We start from the raw sequence: 18,342 nt of genomic DNA on the forward strand, positions 1-18,342 counted from the left end.
AGAATAGATTAGTTTAGAGAAGAGAGAGAGAGAGATAGAGAGGGGCAAAGAACAACAACCTGGTCTCATAGACTAGACATAACATTGTACATTTAAATCCGGGACACATAAAAACGAGTATGATATGTTTTGTTTGGTATGGTTACATAAAACAGAAGGTTACTTAAGGTATAATGCACGCGTCTAGTGTAACAGTATAGCTTCCGTCCCTCTCCTCGCCCCAACCTGGGCTTGAACCAGGGACCCTCTGCACACATCAAGAACTGACACCCACGAAGCATCGTTACTCATCGCGCCACAAAAGCTGCAGCCCTTGCAGAGCAAGGGGAACAACTACTTCAGGTCTCAGAGCGAGTGACGTCACCCGATTGAAGCGCTATTAGAGCGCACCACCGCTAACTAACTAGCCATTTCACATCGGTTACATTAGCAACCCAAAGGTTTTGTGTTCAAATCTCATCCCGGACAACTTTAGATTGTAGCTAATTAGCAACTTTTCAACTACTAACTAATTTAGTTACTTTGCAACTACTTATCACGCTAGATAACCCAAATTGGAATTCGTAACATATCATAGGTTTTGCAAAGTATATCGTACAAATTGCAATTCGTAACATATCAAACAAAATGGATGATGGACAACCACAAATGAATACATACCATACTAAATGGACTTTCACGGATTTGCCTTTACTATGTTACTTCTACCCCTGAGTTTAGGTTGGAGAGAGAGAGAGCGAGAGAGAGAAAGAGAAAGAGAGAGAGAGAGAGAGAGAGAGAATTTTTGGGAAATAACTTGTTGCTGAACATATCCCACTAGGAATATATAATGTGCATTATTGGTTCATGCTCATAGTTTCATAGGCGACTGTTTTCTTAATTAGTAATATATTGTGTTGTTTCGAATCGATACCACTAAGAGAATTGTTAATGCAAGGCGCTGTCATCATCGCATGGAAACGATGTGGTCGTAGAGCATATCTGATTGGTCTAGAACCATTAGACTGGCGGCTGCCTTGTCCAATAGCTGCTCTGGATTAGCCGACGTTTGCAATACCGTTTGTGTATTGGCTAGAAAGTGCGTTGTCTCGGAATAGTTTGCAGAATATATTTGCCTGCCTTCTTCCAAGGTTGCATTTACTGTGGTGGATGGATGCTGAAAAAGACGACCGCTGGCAGTACGCAATAGCATTCTGATTTATCAAATATAACAACTTTTCTGGAATTGGGAGATACTATTTCTCTCCGAAGTTAATTTAAAATGGATGAAATGGAAGAAGAATTAAAATGCCCCGTCTGCGGATCTTTTTTCCGGGAGCCGATCATTCTACCGTGTTCCCACAACATTTGCCTGGCTTGCGCTCGGAATATCCTAGTACAGACCCCAGACGCCGAATCTCCACAGAGTAGCCGTGCGTCTGGCTCGGGGCTATCTGATTATGACTATCTAGACCTGGATAAGATGAGCTTGTACAGCGAGGCGGACAGTGGGTATGGCTCCTATGGTGGATTCGTAAGTGCCCCGACCACCCCTTGCCAGAAATCCCCAAATGGTGTGCGTGTATTCCCCCCTGCCGTACCCCAACCTCCTGCTCAGCACCACTTACTAGGACACCCCGGCTCTCTACTCCCTATCCCCCGAAACTCCTGCATCACCTGCCCGCAATGCCATCGCAGCCTCAACCTGGACGAAAGGGGGCTCCGCGGGTTTGCCAAGAACCGGGTGCTGGAAGGGGTTGTGGACCGGTACCAGCAGAGCAAAGCAGCCGCCCTAAAGTGTCAGCTCTGCGAGAAGAGTCCCAAAGAGGCCACTGTGATGTGCGAGCAATGTGACGTGTTCTACTGTGACCCTTGTCGCTTGAGGTGCCACCCCCCTCGAGGTCCGCTAGCCAAGCATCGCCTCGTGCCCCCGGCGCACGGCCGGGTAAACCGTCGGACAAGTCCCCGGAAGATCTCCACCTGTACAGAGCACGAACTTGAGAACCTGAGCATGTACTGTGTTCAGTGCAAGATGCCGGTGTGTTACCAGTGTTTAGAGGAAGGCAAGCATGGAACACATGAAGTCAAGGCTCTGGGAGCTATGTGGAAACTGCACAAGGTAATGTGCTTTTGCCAAATGGTTGCATTTATACCTCTCTGTTTTTCTAATGTCATAAAGCGCATTTAACTCACCAATTATAATCCTAAATTAGCCTCGCAAAGCCGCCTGATCCCATGAGCTTACATACCAGCAAGCACGTTTGATTCCTTGGAAGTTGAGTTTTTGGTTTGGTTCTGGGAAGGAAGCTAGAAATATCCTGATCAGTCCTGTGTGGCACAGTTGCTAGCGCATGGCGCTTGCAATGCCAGGGTTGTGGGTTCGATTCCCACAGGGGACAAGTAAGAACATGTAGGCTTTTACTACTGTAAGAGCGTCTACTAAAATATAGACTGTTTAGTTCTGAGAACTGAAGTGAACATTTCACCTGTTCTGATTACTGAAGTGAACATTTCACCTCTTCTGAGAACTGAAGTAAACATTTCACCTGTTCTGAGAACCTTCATGTGTAGTTCTGAGAACTGAAGTGAACATTTCACCTGTTCTGAGAACTGAAGTGAACATTTCACATGTTCTGAGAACTGAAGTGAACATTTCACATGTTCTGAGAACCTTCATGTGTAGTTCTGAGAACTGAAGTGAACATTTTCACCTGTTCTGAGAACGTTTTCCTGAGATGTTTTATTAACGTTCTGTGAACAGAAATTATAGGTTATTTGAATGTAATTAAATAAGGTTCTGAGAACGGAAATTATAGGTAATTTGAAGGTAATTAAATAAGGTTCTGAGAATGGAAATTATAGGTTATTTGAAGGTAATTAAATAAAATAAGGTTCTGAGAATGGAAATTATAGGTTATTTGAAGGTAATTAAATAAGGTTCTGAGAACATTCTCTAAATGTTGTGAATGTTTTCAATTAAATCTAAAGGTGCGATATGCATAAATTACGCCACCATTTTCTGGTTGCAAAAATTCTAACAGTTTGCCTAATTTCAGTTTATGACAAAACAAGCAGTCATTGTGTAGAGAATCAATTGTACCATCTGAATCACAGTGAAATATATTTTCCATTACCAAAAATACGATATTTTTTGCTGTTTGAAGCTGGTGTACAAAACAGAAAGTAAAAGAAGCAAAACACTGAACTTAAGTAACGGGCAGCATAGAAATAATGCACATAGAACAGATATACCTCTTTTTAGACTTCTTTTCAATGAAAATGACAGATCTATAACTCAGATTTCTATGTGAATTTGGTCAGTCCCCCCAAAAGTTACATTTAGCAGCTTTAAAGGTTATTTAGAGGTTTTTGAATAACTTCCTTAAAACTTTCACTGAATGTTTCAATAAGACTTTTAATTACACTGCTAGCGTAGGTTAACTGTTTTGAACACCAAGCACTGATAAGACACATGGAAATTCATTGGCTTAGTCATGTAAACACATATTGTATTGTATACCCCAAGATGGCGTAGCAGTTCAGACGTCCTCTACCCTCCTCTTGTCGTGTCCCGTGTATTTATATATTTACATATTTTTTCTTTTTTTTTCTTCACTTATCTTTTTATATATATATATATATTCTTTTTTAATTCTAAAAACTCAACCTCAAAGCACTCTCCTGCAACCCGCCTCACCAATTTTAAAAAAGAAAGTATTATTTACCTCATCTGAATTCCACAACAGAAGCTAGCAAGAGGTTAGCCATTTTCACTGGCTAACGTTGAAGTTCAGCTAGCCACGGTTAGCTGTCCTCAGCTATCCATTAGCTCGAAAAGCTATCGCCAGTTTTTTGTACAGCGCGACTCAGACCAGAGCATACCGGACCTATTCTCTCTCCTTTCCCCGATTTCTACCGCAGGCTCTGGACATTTACACCTGGATCTTGCAGCTAACTAGCTGCTACCTGAGTGACTATTGGCAACGTCGGTCACGGAAATAACACACATTATTACGGAGCTAGCCAGCTAGCCAGCTGAAGAGTTCCGTCAGCCACTCCTGGGCTATTCCTGAGCTAGCCAGCTGAAGTGTCTCCTGGGCTACAACTCACCTATCCTGACCCGTTTTACTGCCGATCCGGAGCCCCATCGGGTCCTCACGACTGGACCACCGACGTTATCTGCCCGAGGGAGTTATCCAACTGGCCCCTCCGTCGCGACGTAACCTGATCGCCCATCTGCGGCCCGCTAATCGTTAGCTGTCTTTTCGGCTGCGATCTGAATAGGTCTATCGGACACTTTTCTTGGGCCACTATAACTAACTATTTTGCCAACTTGGACAGGTCCCCCCTTCCACACGGAACCCCACTAACCCACAGACGGAAACGCACGAGCTGGCTAAAAACAGACCTCCCTCCCATCTTCCACCAGCTTGCTACCTATGGCCCGGCTAGCTGTCTGAATCTCACTGGACCCTTTGATCACTCGGCTAAGCATGCCTCTCCTTAATGTCAATATGCCTTCTCCATTGCTGTTCTGGTTAGTGTTTATTGGCTTATTTCACTGTAGAGCCTCTAGCCCTGCTCATTATACCTTATCCAACCTCTCAGTTCCTCCACCCACACATGCTATGACATCTTCTGGTTTCAATGATGTTTCTAGAGACAATATCTCTCTCACTATCACTAAATGCCTAGGTTTACCTCCTCTGTACTCACATCCCACCATACCTTTGTCTGTACATTATACCTTGAAGCTATTTTATCGCCCCCAGAAACCTGCTCCTTTTTCTCTCTATTCTGGACGTCACAGACGACCAATTCTTATAGCTTTTAGCCGTACCCTCATACTTATTCTTCTCTGCTCCTCTGGGGATGTAGAGGTGAATCCAGGCCCTGCAGTGCCTGGCTCCACTCCTACTCCCCAGGCGCTCTCTTTTGATGACTTCTGTAACCGTAATAACCTTGGTTTCATGCATGTTAACATTAGAAGCCTCCTCCCTAAGTTTGTTTTATTCACTGCTTTAGCACACTCCGCCAACCCGGATGTCCTAGCTGTGTCTGAATCTTGGCTTAGGAAGTCCACCAAAAACTCTGAAATCTTCATCCCTAACTACAACGTTTTCAGACAAGATAGAACGACCAAAGGGGGCGGTGTTGCAATCTACTGCAGAGATAGCCTGCAGAGTTCTGTCCTGCTATCCAGGTCTGTACCCAAACAATTTGAACTTCTAATTTTAAAAATCCACCTCTCCAAAAACAAGTCTCTCACCGTTGCCGCCTGCTATAGACCCCCCTCGGCCCCTAGTTGTGCTCTGGACACCATATGTGAACTGATTGCCCCCCATCTATCTTCAGAGCTCGTGCTACTAGGTGACCTAAACTGGGACATGCTTAACACCCCAGCCATCCTACAATCCAAGCTTGATGCCCTCAATCTCACACAAATTATTAATGAACCCACCAGGTACAACCCCAAAGCCGCAAACACTGGCACCCTCATAGATATCATCCTAACCAACGTGCCCTCTAAATACACCTCTGCTGTTTTCAACCAAGATCTCAGCGATCACTGCCTCATTGCCTGCACCCGTAATGGGTCAGCGGTCAAACGACCTCCACTCATCACTGTCAAACGCTCCCTGAAACATTTCAACGAGCAAGCCTTTCTAATCGACCTGGCCCTGGTATCCTGGAAGGATATTGACCTCATCCCGTCAGTAGAGGATGCCTGGTTATTTTTTTTAAATGCCTTCCTCACCATCTTAAATAAGCATGCCCCTTTCAAGAAATTTAGAACCAGGAACAGATATAGCCCTTGGTTCTCCCCAGACCTGACTGCCCTTAACCAACACAAAAATATCCTGTGGCGTTCTGCATTAGCATCGAACTGCCCCCGCGATATGCAACTTTTTAGGGAAGTTAGAAACCAATACACACAGGCAGTTAGAAACGCCAAGGCTAGCTTTTTCAAACAGAAATTCGCTTCGTGCAACTCCAACTCTAAAAAGTTCTGGGACATTGTAAAGTCCATGGAGAATAAGAACACCTCCTCCCAACTGCCCACTGCACTGAGGATAGGAAACTCTGTCACCACCGATAAGCCCACTATAATTGAGAATTTCAATAAGCATTTTTCTACGGCTGGCCATGCTTTCCACCTAACTACCCCTACTGCATTCAACAGCACTGCACCCCCCACAGCAACTCGCCCAAGCCTCCCCCATTTCTCCTTCTCCCAAATCCATTCAGCTGATGTTCTGAAAGAGCTGCAAAATCTGGACCCCTACAAATCAGCTGGGCTTGACAATCTGGACCCTTTCTTTCTAAAATTATCTGCCGAAATTATTGCAACCCCTATTACTAGCCTGTTCAACCTCTCTTTCGTGTCGTCTGAGATTCCCATAGATTGGAAAGCAGCTGCTGTCATCCCCCTCTTCAAAGGAGGTGACACTCTTGACCCAAATTGCTACAGACCTATATCCATCCTACCCTGCCTTTCTAAGGTCTTCGAAAGCCAAGTCAACAAACAGATTACCGACCATTTCGAATCCCACCGCACCCTCTCCGCTATGCAATCTGGTTTCAGAGCTGGTCATGGGTGCACCTCAGCCACGCTCAAGGTCCTAAACGACATCGTAACCGCCATCGATAAGAAACATTACTGTGCTGCCGTATTCATTGACCTGGCCAAAGCTTTTGACTCTGTTAATCACCACATCCTCATCGGCAGACTCAGTAGCCTTGGTTTCTCAAACGATTGCGTCGCCTGGTTCACCAACTACTTCTCTGACAGAGTTCAGTGTGTCAAATCGGAGGGCCTACTGTCTGGACCTCTGGCAGTCTCTATGGGGGTACCACAGGGTTCAATTCTTGGGCCAACTCTTTTCTCTGTATACATAAATGATGTCGCTCTTGCTGCTGGTGAATCTCTGATCCACCTCTACGCAGACGACACCATTCTGTACACTTCTGGCCCTTCTTTGGACACTGTGTTAACAACCCTCCAGACGAGCTTCAATGCCATTCAACTCTCCTTCCGTGGTCTCCAACTGCTCCTAAACACAAATAAAACTAAATGCATGCTCTTCAACCGATCGCTGCCTGCACCTGCCCGCCTGTCCAGCATCACTTCTCTGGACGGTTCTAACTTAGAATTTGTGGACAACTACAAATACCTAGGTGTCTGGTTAGACTGTAAACTCTCCTTCCAGACTCACATCAATCATCTCCAATCCAAAGTGAAATCTCGAATTGGCTTCCTATTTCGCAACAAAGCATCCTTCACTCATGCTGCCAAACATACCCTCGTAAAACTGACCATCCTACCAATCCTCGACTTCGGCGATGTCATTTACAAAATAGCTTCCAATACCCTACTCAACAAGCTGGATGCAGTCTATCACAGTGCCATCCGTTTTGTCACCAAAGCCCCATATACTACCCACCACTGCGACCTGTACGCTCTCGTTGGCTGGCCTTCGCTTCATAATCGTCGCCAAACACATTGGCTCCAGGTCATCTACAAGACTCTGCTAGGTAAAGTCCCGCCTTATCTCCGCTCACTGGTCACCATAGCAGCACCTACCTGTAGCACGCGCTCCAGCAGGTATATCTCTCTGGTCACCCCTAAAGCCAACTCCTCCTTTGGTCGTCTCTCCTTCCAGTTCTCTGCTGCCAATGACTGGAACGAACTACAAAAATCTCTGAAACTGGAAACACTTATCTCCCTCACTAGCTTTAAGCACCAGCTGTCAGAGCAGCTCACAGATCACTGCACCTGTACATAGCCCATCTATAATTTAGCCCAAACTACTACCTCTTCCCCTACTGTATTTATTTATTTTATTTATTTTGCTCCTTTGCACCATATTATTTATATTTTATCTTTGAACTTTCTTCAAACTACAAATCTACCATTCCAGTGTTTTTCTTGCTATACTTTATTTACTTTGCTACCATGGCATTTTTTTGCCTTTACCTCCCTTATCTCACATCATTTGCTCACATTGTATATAGTCTTATTTTTTTTTTTATTATATATTTTTTTTATTCTACTGCATCATTGATTGTATGTTGTTTTACTCCATGTGTAACTCTGTGTTTTTGTATGTTGTCGAACTGCTTTGCTTTATCTTGGCCAGGTCGCAATTGTAAATGAGAACTTGTTCTCAACTTGCCTACCTGGTTAAATAAAGGTGAAATAAATAAAAAAAAATAAAAAATTGTTTTTTATTGTGGCACGGCATCAGTAAGTGTCACAAGGGTCGTTGAAAGGAGACCAAGGCGCAGCGTGTAAAGTGCTCATTCTTTTTCTTTAATGAATGCACCTCAACAAAAAACAACAAACGACCGAACAACAGTCCCGTCAGGTACTATGACTAAAACGGAAAACAACTACCCACAAACCCCAATGGAAAATAGGCTGCCTAAGTATGGCTTCCAATCAGAGACAACGAAAGACACCTGCCTCTGATTGGAAACCATACCCGGCCAAACATGGAAAAACAACACATAGAAATAGAAAACTAGAACTGTCACGTATCACCTGAATAGCAGGAGGGGTGAAGTCAGGCGCAGGAGACTGAGGTCCGTGAAACACACGTTTAATAAATAGTAAAAAAAATGCCACAACAAGGCAGGGCGCACACGCAAACAAAATAGGAGAACAGCTCCTAAATACAGTGGAACAGGACGCAGCCCGGCAACCCTAATGCCTAAAAATACGCAGCGTAGAGAGGACAAACAAATGACATAAAATAATCCCGCACAAATCCCCAAACGAAACAGACCAACTAAATACCCCACTAATTAACTAACACAGAACAGGTGCTGACCTAGACAGACATAACCAAAAGACACAGAAACATAGACCGGTGGCAGTTAGTAGGCCGGCGACGACGACCGCCGAGCACCGCCCGACCGGGGAGAGGCGCCACCTTCTATGGACGTTGTGACAAGAACACTCCCACATAGAAACAGAAAACCCCAAAACCCACACAAAACAACCCCCTGCTACGCCCTGACCATCTTACTATGGCAAATGACCTCTTTACCTGGTCAGTAAGATTCAAATCAATGCTCTTCTGTTCTTTTTCCATGGAAAGTAGTCCTCTGCGCCACCAGGATGGAGCTAGCATGACGTGTGTTTTTAACTCATACAAAGCTGTTCATTTTAGTCTATTCCCCATTTCAAGGGAAACATGTCAGATCAGTGTATTACCAATGTTTATAGGAAGGCAAGCACGGGACACATGAAGTCAAAGCTCTGGGAGATACACTGAGGGAAAAAAGTATTTGATCCCCTGCTGATTTTTTTACATTTGCCCACTGACAAAGAAATGATCAGTCTATAATTTTAATGGTAGGTTTATTTGAACAGTGAGAGACAGAATAACAACAAAAAAATCCAGAAAAACACATGTAAAAAATGTTATAAAATGATTTGCATTTTAATGAGGGAAATAAGTATTTGACCCCTTGGCAAAATATGACTTAGTACTTGGTGGCAAAACCCTTGTTGGCAATCACAGAGGTCAGACGTTTCTTGTAGTTGGCCACCAGGTTTGCACACATCTCAGGAGGGATTTTGTCCCACTCCTCTTTGCAGATCTTCCCCAAGTCATTAAGGTTTCGAGGCTGATGTTTGGCAACTCGAACCTTCAGCTCCCTCCACAGATTTTCTATGGGATTAAGGTCTGGAGACTGGCTAGGCCACTCTAGGACCTTAATGTGCTTCTTCTTGAGCCACTCCTTTGTTGCCTTGGCCGTGTGTTTTGGGTCATTGTCATGCTGGAATACCCATCCATGACCCATTTTCAATGCCCTGGCTTAGGGAAGGAGGTTCTCACCCAAGATTTGACGGTACATGGCCCCGCCCATCGTCCCTTTGATGCGGTGAAGTTGTCCTGTCCCCTTAGCAGAAAAACACCCCCAAAGCATAATGTTTCCACCTCCATGTTTGACGGTGGGAATGGTGTTCTTTGGGTCATAAGCAGCATTCCTCCTCCTCCAAACACGGCGAGTTGAGTTGATGCCAAATAGCTCCATTTTGGTCTCATCTGACCACAACACTTTCACCCAGTTGTCCTCTGAATCATTCAGATGTTCATTGGCAAACTTCAGACGGGAATGTATATGTGCTTTCTTGAGCAGGGGGACCTTGCGGGCGCTGCAGGATTTCAGTCCTTCACGGCGTAGTGTGTTACCAATTGTTTTCTTGGTGACTATGGTCCCAGCTGCCTTGAGATCATTGACAAGATCCTCCCGTGTAGTTCTGGGCTGATTCCTCACCGTTCTCATGATCATTGCAACTCCACAAGGTGAGATCTTGCATGGAGCCCCAGGCCGAGGGAGATTGACAGTTCTTTTGTGTTTCTTCCATTTGCGAATAATCGCACCAACTGTTGTCACCTTCTCACCAAGCTGCTTGGCGATGGTCTTGTAGCCCATTCCAGCCTTGTGTAGGTCTACAATCTTGTCCCTGACATCCTTGGAGAGCTCTTTGGTCTTGGCCATGGTGGAGAGTTTGGAATCTGACTGAATGATTGCTTCTGCGGACAGGTATCTTTTATACAGGTAACAAGCTGAGATTAGGAGCACTCCCTTTAAGAGTGTGCCCCTTATCTCAGCTCGTTACCTGTATAAAAAACACCTGGGAGCTAGAAATCTTTCTGATTGAGAGGGGGTCAAATACTTATTTCCCTCATTAAAATGCAAATCAATTTATAACATTCTTGACATGCATTTTGCTGAATTTTGAAATTGTTATTCTGTCTCTCACTGTTCAAATAAACCTACCATTAAAATTATAGACTGATCATTTCTTTGTCACCTTTTGCTACTATTTCTGTCAAGTCTACGTGTACAGTTTGATGTGTATGTTGGATAAACCCAGTGCAGGCATCACACAGAACCCACTGCAACTGCCTCTGCAATGCAACGCTGCAAGGCAAATGCAGCGTTGCATTTAAGCAATAAGGCCCGAGGGGGTGCGGTATATGGCCAATATACAACGGCTAAGGGCTGTTCTTAGGCACGACACAACGCCTTAATGCTATTATAAACTGGTTACCAACGTAATTAGAGCAGTAAAAAAATATATATTTTGTCATACCCATGGTATACGGTCTGATATACCACAGCTTTCAGCCAATCAGCATTTAGGGCTCGAACCATCCAGTTTATAATGTAAATGAATGTACTTCTTCTAGCGTACCAAAGCAATGCAAAATGCATCATACCGGCTGTATTCCTGTATTCTGAAAGTTATGTATCTTGAAAACTTGACTTGCAGACATGCAAAACATTGGACTAATGGACTAATGGACTAATGAAACAAATACCAAAATATAGTTTTTGGGTGGAGTTTTCCTTTAACAAGTAGCTACAAATATTCAAATGTATTAAAAAACTATCTTTTGAAAAAGTTTCAACGGTATTGACGGTATTGAAAAACTATCCTGAGGCTATTTCCGAGCCTACCACCCTGCACACAATGTGTCATGCCATGAGTAGGAGGACAGGGGCAGATAGAACAACAATCTTCAACCCCCACACACTGACACACACTGACACACACTCTACAGAACCGTGTGTAACAATGTGTATGCTGAGCTGCTGTACACACACACATATACACTCTACACCCTGTAGGACAGTCAGAAAACCCTCTAGGACAGACTGAACACCCTCTAGGACAGACAGAACACCCTCTAGGACAGACAGAACACCCTCTAGGACAGTCAGAACACCCTCTAGTACAGTCAGAACACCCTCTAGGACAGACAGAACACCCTCTAGGAGAGTCAGAAAACCCTCTAGGACAGACAGAAAACCCTCTTGGACAGACAAAACACCCTCTAGGACAGACAAAACACCCTCTAGGACAGACAGAACACCCTCTAGGACAGTCAGAACACCCTCTAGTACAGTCAGAACACCCTCTAGGACAGTCAGAACACCCTCTAGGACAGTCAGAACACCCTCTAGTACAGTCAGAACACCCTCTAGGACAGTCAGAACACCCTCTAGGACAGACTGAACACCCTCTAGGACAGACAGAACACCCTCTAGGACAGACAGAACACCCTCTAGGACAGACAAAACACCCTCTAGGACAGACAAAACACCCTCTAGGACAGACAGAACACCCTCTAGGACAGTCAGAACACCCTCTAGTACAGTCAGAACACCCTCTAGGACAGACTGAACACCCTCTAGGACAGACAGAACACCCTCTAGGACAGACAGAACACCCTCTAGGAGAGTCAGAAAACCCTCTAGGACAGTCAGAAAACCCACTAGGACAGACAGAACACCCTCTAGGAGAGTCAGAAAACCCTCTAGGACAGTCAGAACACCCTCGAGGACAGACAGAACATCCTCTAGGACAGTCAAAACACCCTCGAGGACAGACAGAACATCCTCTAGGACAGTCAGAACACCCTCTAGGACAGTCAGAAAACCCTCTAGGACAGACAGAACACCCTCTAGGAGAGTCAGAAAACCCTCTAGGACAGACAGAACACCCTCTAGGACATCCTCTAGGACAGTCAGAACACCCTCGAGGACAGACAGAAAACCCTCTAGGACAGTCAGAAAACCCTCTAGGACAGACAGAAAACCCTCTAGGACATCCTCTAGGACAGTCAGAACATCCTCTAGGACATCCTCGAGGACAGACAGAACATCCTCTAGGACAGTCAGAACACCCTCTAGGACAGTCAGAACACCCTCTAGGACAGTCAGAAAACCCTCTAGGACAGACAGAAAACCCTCTAGGACATCCTCTAGGACAGTCAGAACACCCTCGAGGACAGACAGAAAACCCTCTAGGACAGTCAGAAAACCCTCTAGGACAGACAGAAAACCCTCTAGGACATCCTCTAGGACAGTCAGAACATCCTCTAGGACATCCTCGAGGACAGACAGAACATCCTCTAGGACAGTCAGAACACCCTCTAGGACAGTCAGAACACCCTCTAGGACAGTCAGAAAACCCTCTAGGACAGACAGAAAACCCTCTAGGACATCCTCTAGGACAGTCAGAACACCCTCGAGGACAGACAGAACACCCTCTAGGACAGTCAGAACACCCTCTAGGACAGTCAGAACACCCTCTAGGACAGTCAGAACGCCCTCTAGGACAGTCAGAACGCCCTCTAGGACAGTCAGAACGCCCTCTAGGACAGACAGAACACCCTCTAGGACAGTCAGAATGCCCTCTAGGACAGTCAGAACGCCCTCTAGGACACCCTCTAGGACAGTCAGAACGCCCTCTAGGACAGATAGAACACCCTCTAGGACAGACAGAACACCCTCGAGGACAGTCAGAACACCCTCTAGGACAGTCAAAATATCCTCTAGGACAGTCAGAACGCCCTCCAGGACAGACAGAACACCCTCTAGGACACCCTCTAGGACAGTCAGAACGCCCTCTAGGACAGTCAGAACGCCCTCTAGGACAGACAGAACACCCTCTAGGACAGTCAGAACACCATCTAGGACAGCCAGAACACCCTCTAGGACAGTCAGAAAACCCTCTAGGACAGTCAGAACGCCCTCTAGGACAGTCAGAACGCCCTCTAGGACAGACAGAACACCCTCCAGGACAGTCAGAACACCCTCCAGGACAGTCAGAACACCCTCCAGGACAGTCAGAACACCCTCTAGGACAGTCAGAAAACCCTCTTGGACAGTCAGAACACCCTCTTGGACAGTCAGAACACCCTCTTGGACAGACAGAACACCCTCTAGGACAGAACACCCTCTAGGACAGACAGAACACCCTCTAGGACAGTCAGAATATCCTCTAGGACAGTCAGAACGCCCTCCAGGACAGACAGAACACCCTCTAGGACACCCTCTAGGACAGTCAGAACGCCCTCTAGGACAGTCAGAACGCCCTCTAGGACAGACAGAACACCCTCTAGGACAGTTAGAACACCATCTAGGACAGTCAGAACACCCTCTAGGACAGTCAGAAAACCCTCTAGGACAGTCAGAACGCCCTCTAGGACAGTCAGAACGCCCACTAGGACAGACAGAACACCCTCCAGGACAGTCAGAACACCCTCCAGGACAGTCAGAAAACCCTCCAGGACAGTCAGAACACCCTCTAGGACAGTCAGAAAACCCTCTTGGACAGTCAGAACACCCTCTTGGACAGTCAGAACACCCTCTTGGACAGTCAGAACACCCTCTTGGACAGACAGAACACCCTCTAGGACAGAACACCCTCTAGGACAGACCGAACACCCTCTAGGACACTCAGAACACCCTTTAGGACAGACAGAACACCCTCTAGGACAGTCAGAAAACCCTCTAGGACAGACAGAACACCCTCTAGGACAGTCAGAACACCCTCTAGGACACCCTCTAGGACAGACAGAATGCCCTCTAGGACACCCTCTAGGACAGACAGAACACCCTCTAGGACAGTCAGAAAACCCTCTAGGACAGACAGAACACCCTCTAGGACAGTCAGAACACCCTCTAGGACAGACAGAAAACCCTCTAGGACAGTCAGAACACCCTCTAGGACAGTCAGAACGCCCTCTAGGACAGACAGAACACCCTCTAGGACAGACAGAACACCCTCTAGGACAGTCAGAACACCCTCCAGGACAGTCAGAACACCCTCCAGGACAGTCAGAACACCCTCTAGGACAGTCAGAAAACCCTCTTGGACAGTCAGAACACCCTCTTGGACAGTCAGAACACCCTCTTGGACAGTCAGAACACCCTCTTGGACAGACAGAACACCCTCTAGGACAGAACACCCTCTAGGACAGACAGAACACCCTCTAGGACAGTCAGAATATCCTCTAGGACAGTCAGAACGCCCTCCAGGACAGACAGAACACCCTCTAGGACACCCTCTAGGACAGTCAGAACGCCCTCTAGGACAGTCAGAACGCCCTCTAGGACAGACAGAACACCCTCTAGGACAGTCAGAACACCATCTAGGACAGTCAGAACACCCTCTAGGACAGTCAGAAAACCCTCTAGGACAGTCAGAACGCCCTCTAGGACAGTCAGAACGCCCACTAGGACAGACAGAACACCCTTCAGGACAGTCAGAACACCCTCCAGGACAGTCAGAACACCCTCCAGGACAGTCAGAACACCCTCTAGGACAGTCAGAAAACCCTCTTGGACAGTCAGAACACCCTCTTGGACAGTCAGAACACCCTCTTGGACAGTCAGAACACCCTCTTGGACAGACAGAACACCCTCTAGGACAGAACACCCTCTAGGACAGACAGAACACCCTCTAGGACAGTCAGAACACCCTTTAGGACAGACAGAACACCCTCTAGGACAGTCAGAAAACCCTCTAGGACAGACAGAACACCCTCTAGGACAGTCAGAACACCCTCTAGGACACCCTCTAGGACAGACAGAATGCCCTCTAGGACACCCTCTAGGACAGACAGAACACCCTCTAGGACAGTCAGAAAACCCTCTAGGACAGACAGAACGCCCTCTAGGACACCCTCTAGGACAGACAGAACACCCTCTAGGACAGACAGAACACCCTCTAGGACAGACAGAACACCCTCTAGGACAGTCAGAACACCCTCTAGGACAGACAGAAAACCCTCTAGGACAGTCAGAACACCCTCTAGGACAGTCAGAACGCCCTCTAGGACAGACAGAACACCCTCTAGGACAGACAGAACACCCTCTAGGACAGTCAGAACACCCTCTAGGACAGACAGAACGCCCTCTAGGACACCCTCTAGGACAGACAGAACACCCTCTAGGACAGACAGAACGCCCTCTAGGACACCCTCTAGGACAGACAGAACACCCTCTAGGACAGACAGAAATCCCTCTAGGACAGTCAGAACACCCTCTAGGACAGTCAGAACGCCCTCTAGGACAGACAGAACGCCCTCTAGGACAGACAGAACACCCTCTAGGACAGACAGAACACCCTCTAGGACAGTAAGAACACCCTCTAGGACAGTCAGAAAACCCTCTAGGACAGACAGAACACCCTCTAGGACAGTCAGAACGCCCTCTAGGACAGACAGAACACCCTCTAGGACAGTCAGAACGCCCTCTAGGACACCCTCTAGGACAGTCAGAACATCCTCTAGGACAGTCAGAACGCCCTCTAGGACAGACAGAACACCCTCTAGGACACCCTCTAGGACAGTCAGAACGCCCTCTAGGACAGTCAGAACGCCCTCTAGGACAGAGAGAACACCCTCCAGGACAGTCAGAACACCCTCTAGGACAGTCAGAACACCCTCTAGGACAGTCAGAAAACCCTCTTGGACAGTCAGAACACCCTCTTGGACAGTCAGAACACCCTCTTGGACAGTCAGAACACCCTCTTGGACAGACAGAACACCCTCTAGGACAGAACACCCTCTAGGACAGACAGAACACCCTCTAGGACAGTCAGAACACCCTTTAGGACAGACAGAACACCCTCTAGGACAGTCAGAACACCCTTTAGGACAGACAGAACACCCTCTAGGACAGTCAGAAAACCCTCTAGGACAGACAGAACACCCTCTAGGACAGTCAGAACACCCTCTAGGACACCCTCTAGGACAGACAGAATGCCCTCTAGGACACCCTCTAGGACAGACAGAACACCCTCTAGGACAGTCAGAAAACCCTCTAGGACAGACAGAACGCCCTCTAGGACACCCTCTAGGACAGACAGAACACCCTCTAGGACAGACAGAACACCCTCTAGGACAGACAGAACACCCTCTAGGACAGTCAGAACACCCTCTAGGACAGACAGAAAACCCTCTAGGACAGTCAGAACACCCTCTAGGACAGTCAGAACGCCCTCTAGGACAGACAGAACACCCTCTAGGACAGACAGAACACCCTTTAGGACAGACAGAACACCCTCTAGGACAGTCAGAACACCCTCTAGGACAGACAGAACGCCCTCTAGGACACCCTCTAGGACAGACAGAACACCCTCTAGGACAGACAGAACGCCCTCTAGGACACCCTCTAGGACAGACAGAACACCCTCTAGGACAGACAGAAATCCCTCTAGGACAGTCAGAACACCCTCTAGGACAGTCAGAACGCCCTCTAGGACAGACAGAACGCCCTCTAGGACAGACAGAACACCCTCTAGGACAGACAGAACACCCTCTAGGACAGTAAGAACACCCTCTAGGACAGTCAGAAAACCCTCTAGGACAGACAGAACACCCTCTAGGACAGTCAGAACGCCCTCTAGGACAGACAGAACACCCTCTAGGACAGTCAGAATGCCCTCTAGGACAGTCAGAACGCCCTCTAGGACACCCTCTAGGACAGTCAGAACATCCTCTAGGACAGTCAGAACGCCCTCTAGGACAGACAGAACACCCTCTAGGACACCCTCTAGGACAGTCAGAACGCCCTCTAGGACAGTCAGAACGCCCTCTAGGACAGAGAGAACACCCTCCAGGACAGTCAGAACACCCTCTAGGACAGTCAGAACACCCTCTAGGACAGTCAGAAAACCCTCTAGGACAGTCAGAACGCCCTCTAGGACAATCAGAACGCCCTCTAGAACAGACAGAACACCCTCCAGGACAGTCAGAACACCCTCCAGGACAGTCAGAACACCCTCTAGGACAGTCAGAACACCCTCTAGGACAGTCAGAAAACCCTCTTGGACAGTCAGAACACCCTCTTGGACAGTCAGAACACCCTCTTGGACAGTCAGAACACCCTCTTGGACAGACAGAACACCCTCTAGGACAGAACACCCTCTAGGACAGACAGAACACCCTCTAGGACACTCAGAACACCCTTTAGGACAGACAGAACACCCTCTAGGACAGTCAGAAAACCCTCTAGGACAGACAGAACACCCTCTAGGACAGTCAGAACACCCTCTAGGACACCCTCTAGGACAGACAGAACGCCCTCTAGGACACCCTCTAGGGCAGACAGAACACCCTCTAGGACAGTCAGAACACCCTCTTGGACAGACAGAACACCCTCTAGGACAGAACACCCTCTAGGACAGACAGAACACCCTCTAGGACAGTCAGAAAACCCTCTAGGACAGACAGAACGCCCTCTAGGACACCCTCTAGGACAGACAGAACACCCTCTAGGACAGACAGAACACCCTCTAGGACAGACAGAACGCCCTCTAGGACACCCTCTAGGACAGACAGAACACCCTCTAGGACAGACAGAACACCCTCTAGGACAGTCAGAACACCCTCTAGGACAGACAGAAAACCCTCTAGGACAGTCAGAACACCCTCTAGGACAGTCAGAACGCCCTCTAGGACAGACAGAACACCCTCTAGGACAGACAGAACACCCTCTAGGACAGACAGAACACCCTCTAGGACAGTCAGAATACCCTCTAGTACA

At 47.2% G+C, this 18,342-nt stretch overlaps 1 protein-coding gene across 2 annotated transcripts in view; it reads left to right on the top strand.

The window, feature by feature from the left end:
• The first annotated feature begins 1,132 nt into the window (after positions 1-1,132).
• The window catches only part of LOC106611460 (E3 ubiquitin-protein ligase TRIM9), a 145,002-nt gene continuing 127,792 nt past the window's right edge, over positions 1,133-18,342 (top strand). For both annotated transcript variants that reach the window (XM_045723718.2, XM_045723719.2), the window contains exon 1: positions 1,133-2,098. In XM_045723718.2, coding sequence (XP_045579674.1) covers positions 1,262-2,098 — 837 coding nt within the window. In that variant the 5' untranslated portion in view covers positions 1,133-1,261. The remainder of the gene's footprint in view (positions 2,099-18,342) is intronic.

Source organism: Salmo salar, chromosome 09 (assembly GCF_965601325.2).
Source record: "Salmo salar chromosome 09, fSalSal1, whole genome shotgun sequence".
In the NCBI taxonomy this organism is placed as follows: domain Eukaryota; kingdom Metazoa; phylum Chordata; class Actinopteri; order Salmoniformes; family Salmonidae; genus Salmo; species Salmo salar.